The sequence below is a fragment of the Pteropus vampyrus genome, unplaced genomic scaffold (genome assembly GCF_000151845.1).
Source record: "Pteropus vampyrus isolate Shadow unplaced genomic scaffold, Pvam_2.0 Scaffold30, whole genome shotgun sequence".
Taxonomy (NCBI): domain Eukaryota; kingdom Metazoa; phylum Chordata; class Mammalia; order Chiroptera; family Pteropodidae; genus Pteropus; species Pteropus vampyrus.
This window is the reverse complement of record NW_011888811.1, coordinates 11874482-11880378: the sequence shown is the minus strand read 5'-3', so window position 1 is coordinate 11880378 and position 5897 is coordinate 11874482. Positions and strand designations below refer to the sequence as shown.

Below are 5897 nucleotides of genomic sequence, written 5' to 3'. Positions count from 1 at the left end.
CCGATGAGGCGGAAAGAGAAGCGGCTTCTGCAGGCGGTGGCGCTGGTGCTGGCGGCCCTGGTCCTTTTACCCAACGTGGGGCTCTGGGCGCTGTACCGCGAACGACAGCCCGACGGCACCCCTGGGGGATCTGGGGCGGCGGTGCCCCCTGCGGCCGGACAGGTGAGTCCTCCAGTTGTCGTGAGGTTGGGAACGCTCCTCAGATTCACTTCTAGCTTTTAGTTGCTTCCTCCACCTTTCCTTGTCTGCCTCCTCAGAGTCAGCGTCAGAGGCTTTTCTGTTCTTCCCATTTTTCGGATGGGAAATTGAGGCTCAGGAAATGACAGGAACTTGTCCAGGGCCCCACACCCATCAGAGACAGACCAGAACTAGAAACCAGGACTTCTGATGCCCAGTCTGGAGGTCGGTTTCTTACCATAGGTTACCGTCCTCCTTTCTGTCCATGTCTGGGTATCCCCTCGCTCTCTTTTGGAGGACTCGTCTGCATGCCTGTATCCCAGGATAACTCTTCTAGAGATGCCGGTCCTTCTATTTGGTATCCAGGTCTTTTCTGCTTTTTCTCCCACCTGCTGATCCCAGTGTTGCCTACTGTGGTCGGCTGCTTTCCTGTTTTCCCATCTGCCCAAAGAGACATCTGGGCCTCCTTCCTCACCCCGTTCGTTCACCCTCCCTCCTTCTCAGCCTTATTTCTTTGCAGACGCTGTGGATTCCTGGGAGGATGCAAAGATCATGCTCCCTTTGGAGCTTCAGGCCCTGGAAGTGGGGAAGGGGGTGAACTCTTGGTCCTTGAGGGGCCAGCTGCCTTTGACCTTCTGGGAGTCCCAAAGTGGGGCTCTAGTGGGGGGAACACTCCAAATTTCCTAGAGGCTGTTTGTTTGTGCCCAGTGTCCTTCTCAAAGTACTCATGACTCCTCTGAACTTGTCTGTATAGTTAGGTGTGGTGTTTCTTGCAGCAAAGGCTGGGTGGGATCTTTATTGTTTTTGTCTCCTCTGAACTCGCCCATGTGTGTGCGTGCGTGTGTGTGTGTGTGTGTGTGTGTGTGTGTGTGTGTGTCGCATATGTATAGACTGATAGCAGAAGCTCTGTCAGATCACTCCTACCCTCCCAGCTCCTGCCTCAGTAGATGCCAGTGCACATGTGCGTACTTGAACTGTGTCACACAGTGGGACATTTCAGGTGTTCTTATGGGATTTCCTAGGTTCCATAGGAAGTAGATAATTTGTACACAAGGGTCAAACTTGACTAATTGTTGGCAAGACTAGAGAAGAAGCCAAGATTTTGGGGGTTGATGGTTCTCCTTCCTCTTCCCAGCATCAGGCTGCGACCTAGGCAGTCTGGCATCTTGAGCACAGAGGGCTCTTTGGGACAAGGCTGACCAATTTGAATGTAGTCTATCAGTCTGGTAATTGTTACAAATCATCCTGGAGGGCCTGGTTGATCTTTCTGTTGATTTTTCTATTTGGAAACTAAGGGCCCTAACTCCTTTCCTAAATCCCTGGTTCAAAGCCTAACAGCCAACTTAGACCCCTCTCTCTTGAATTCTGTATTCATATGGGTTTTTCCTTCATGAAATCTTCTTTTCCCATCCTGTGCCAGCATCAGGGTCTGGAAGTCAGGGTTCTGTCCTCAGCTCTACAATTAACTTGCTCTGTGTGTCCTCGATCACCCTTCCAGCAACCTCTCTGAGCTTCCCTTTCTCCATCTGTAAAATGTGATTGTTGGTCCAGCTCCACCTTTCTGTGATGTTGTCAATGAATCGCTGAAGAGTACAGTGACCACCTTTTTTTTTCTTTCCTGAGGCAGGATCTCATTGCAGCATCCCTAGCTATGAGGGCTCCATACTAGACATAGCCCCAGGTCAAGAGGGGGGCATGCCCTGCCCAAGTGCAGACTCTCCTTTGGAATATCTCTAGCCAGTTCTAAAATAGCTCGTGACATTCTGCCTCTGCCTGGAGAAAACCCTCGTATTTCATTTGCTGCGGATGCCAGAGACGTCCTGATTTTCATTTTCTATAGACCCAGATGTGTAGAGAGAAGGTCAAGGTTAACTGCCAGTTTGGCCTGAGCTTTCAAAGTAAATTACTCACTTGTGCAAGAGGGAATTGATGGAGTAAGGCAACCTTTTGGGCAGATAGAGGGGAGCAACAGCTGGGTGCTGCTCAGAGCCCTTAACTGAAATGGACAGATAGGCTCATCTGGGAAGGTCTAGTTCTTGTTCATTTCATTTGCTCTGGAATATTATAAAGAGGAGGAGGAATAAGTGAAGGGGTTTGGAGCTGGTGGTAGGGAGTGCCAGCTGCTTATCCTAGCTTTAAAGAAAATCTCTGCTTCCTGGGAGCAGCAGAATGGAGCTGTTTCCCCAATGATAAGCTCTTCTAGGTGCTATAGGATTCTGCATTCATCTGCTGTCTTTCAGGAACACTCTGCCAAATTTCCACACAGTCCTCTATTTGTTCCACTCTCTTGCAGATGCACTGCACTGGGCTTGGCCCCCAGGTCCCGTGTTTGAATGTCAGCTGGCCTCGAGGGAAGAGACTGACTTCTCTGAGTGATGGTGTTCCATCCCTCATCCCAGTGTACTGGAACGTGCATGGAACATATCAGGCTGCTGCTCTCTGGGAAATCTGGCATCTTGAGCACACAGACCTGTTTTCGATAGGGCTGACCAGTTCTGAGCTCAACCTGTCACTCTTGTAATTGTTGAAAATCATCCCAGAGCACCTCGTTGATCTTCCTGGTAGAAATAGTTGCAGAGCCTCTGGAGGGAAGTCTTACAGGACTTTATCCAAATAAAAAAATATATTCTGTGTGGATTTGAGAGAAGTTTCTCTAAGGGTAACATACCCACTGTTTGAGCAGTGTTTTAACTCCTTGATTTCTCCACTGGATTGAAGAGTACAGTTTTAAATTTAGAGCATTTATCATCTGCTAGAACTTAAGTCTACATAACTGTCATACTGACCCATTCTGGGTGTGCCTCTGGAGCTGGATAGGACAGCTGATTTATAAAGGACACCTAATGCTTTTAGGATATTAGCATTCATCTGGTCAGACAGCTGGCTGCTTTGAAAACTGCAAAACCAAGCAAGAAAAGCCAGTCTTGAAGCCGTCTTCATTTTAATTTGGGGTTCCCTCTCATTTCTAGCCCCCATCTGCGTATCATCTTGTTTTAATTCTACAGTCTGTTTCATATTCCAGGCTTGGGAACTGGCCATTAAAAACCCTTGCTAGGAAATACAATACAATCCCTCCCTATTTCTGAGCTATAATCTCCTGTGAGAAATGACTTCATTGGATAATAGTGACCATGGAATAAAAATTGGTGGGATAATAGAATACCAATGACTTAATTTTCAATTATCAACAGTTTTTCTCATTGTATCAAAGCTGAACTTTACTCTTAGAAGATCCAGATTTCAATACTCCCCCCTCCCCCTTTTTTCAGTCTTCCTGATGGCAGAGCCTTACCATTCAAAAAGTTAAGCACCATAGAAATGTAGCCTTGGAATGACTTCCTTAATTTTCCATAGAGGGGCTGATATCCTTTGGATGGCTAATCACTTCTCTGCATGCCCAGCTGAAATCTCATGCCACAGGGGAAGAGTCATTGATTTACCTGAGCAAATCTGGCTCCCTGCATCCTTTCTCATCCTGGGCTTGCAGTCTCAACAGCCCAGCTGAGGTTCTAGTTCTCTCTCCTGCCCTAAACTCACCATGTGGCCTCAGGTAAGTGGTTTAACCTCTCTGGGCCTTGGATTCCTCATCTGTGGGCTTAGATTCAGAAGGAAAAAGGTACTGTGTATCATAATGATGCTTCCCATCCCCTGGCCAGGGCAGACATTGCTAATCAATCTCTTTCTCACTAAGCCCAGATGTGGCCTCAGACGTTTCTCAGTACTGCTACTCACCTGTCATTAATGGCATGTTGAAACTCGTTTGTGATGTAGAGCAACCTTTTTGGCACTAGGGACAGGTGCTCCTGTGAGAGTCTAATGCTTGATGATCTGAGGTGGAGCTGAGGCGGTGATGCTAGTGCTGGAGAGCGGCTGCAAATACAGATGAAGCTTCACTCCCTCGCCACCACTCACCTCCTGCTGTGCGGTCCTGTTCCTAACAGGCCCCAGACAGGTACCAGTCCATGGCCTGGGGGTTAGGGACCCCTAACATAGGGAATAGATACTGTGTTAGGACTTTTCCAATTCTGACATCCTGGTGTTCTGTGAGTGTGTTTGGAAATGTGTATTGGAAAGGCCTGGATCGTAGCAGTGTGTTTCAACAGGCCTCTGTAGCTAAGTTGTGATGAGGCCACTATTTAGGGGTATTTTCATTCTCTAATGCCCCCTCACAGGCTGTGGTCTAAGGACGTTTTAATCTAGTGACACAATAATAATGGAATCAGGAATTAAAAAGCAAAGGCCCACTTAAAAGATAACCATCTAGCTTGCTAATTGTACCTTGTCCACAGTCAACTCTACACAGAGATGGCATCAGGATCTCATCACAGAAAACTGGAGGCAAACTTGGCAACCAGAAGTATATTCTATGGCATCTAAATCCTCATATGGTGTTTGAAGTGGGTTCTATATTTTTCATATATTCGACCCTGTGTCAGAGCCAGTAGAGGAAGAGCTGATGGATAATGCTCAGAACAACTGCCCTCATGCCCCACAGGAGGCAGCCTAGACATGCCTGAGTTCCTGTGGCCAAGGAGTGCATCGTGGTCTCCCTTTCCAAAAATGTCTTGAAGTAGGAACCACACATCCCTTTTCTAGCACGTAGATTAAGGCTTAGCTCTTGGAAGGCAGTCAGAACGTGTTTGCCAAATGTCAGAGCAGGAATGGGGCTTCAGAAATCATCTAGTCCAACCCCCTATTCGGTAGGTACAGAAACAGGCCCAGGAGAAGGAAAATTAGTCCTTAGAGGGAAGAATGCAGACCAGAACTCATTTCTACTCCAAGTTCTTGCTTTCTTTCACTCTGAATATTTTTTTCCTCCACATTCTAATATTTGATCCTTCTTTACCATTATTTCCCTCATGAACCAAGATTATCCCTCCCAGCTGGGAGGCCAGTACTTATTGAGCCCATCTCTCTCCTGGAACTTACCTGGCTTTTAAATTTTCTTCCCAAACTTTTATAGTTTAAAGCAAGTAAAATGAGTTAAATTTTAAGGTGGCAAAGGGATCTAGCAGGGGAATAGAAGGATTAAAAGGATGTGTAGCACATGGCACTATTACTGCTGTCTGTGGCAGATGATGCTAATTTCAGTTTAAGAGCACCTCAGATTCTCTGTCACTTGCAGGTACCAGAATGAATTAAGCCATGTGGGCTGAAAGGGAACACATTCTCTCCTGGCATTGCAGTTGTGATCTAGAAGTTCATGTCCTAGACTAAGCCCCCATGGTTGCAGCTCTTTTCAACCTCATATCCACACCCAGGTAGTAGAGGAAAGAGTTCACCTCCTCTGATAGCTTCTGTAGAAGAGAGAGGCACCTTCTTGCCTATAAGCCCTAGGCCCGATTTGGATGCTGGCCCGATTTGGATCTGATGTGCTCTCTGAATTGTTCACAGTTTGTGCTGATTGATTTAACCCACCCTGGAGATGGGGCTCAGGTCGGGCCACCCAAATTTTAGGAAGAGCAGTTCCCCAGAGAAAAATCTAGGTTCTCTTGTGGGGAAGAGGGGAAATGAAATCTGGGGAAGAAGCCAACAAATGTCCACTTTAGAATCTTGCTGACGCAGTGTCTGTCCCAGGCCATCACTACTGAGGGATCAGACTTGCTCCTCGAGATAAAGTCCTTTTGCCGTCCTGGGCTCAGTTTTGATCACCGAACCTGCATTCTGGAGGTATGATTCTCATCTCAGCTCTGCTACCCCTTGCCTGAGATGATTAACTC

General features: G+C 47.1%; 1 protein-coding gene across 1 annotated transcript in view; it reads left to right on the top strand.

The window, feature by feature from the left end:
• The first annotated feature begins 3 nt into the window (after positions 1–3).
• Positions 4–5897, top strand: part of GALNT10 (polypeptide N-acetylgalactosaminyltransferase 10) — a 191549-nt gene continuing 185655 nt past the window's right edge. Inside the window, exon 1 of the mRNA XM_011356764.1 lies at positions 4–162. Within this exon, the coding sequence (XP_011355066.1) occupies positions 4–162 (159 nt within the window). The remainder of the gene's footprint in view (positions 163–5897) is intronic.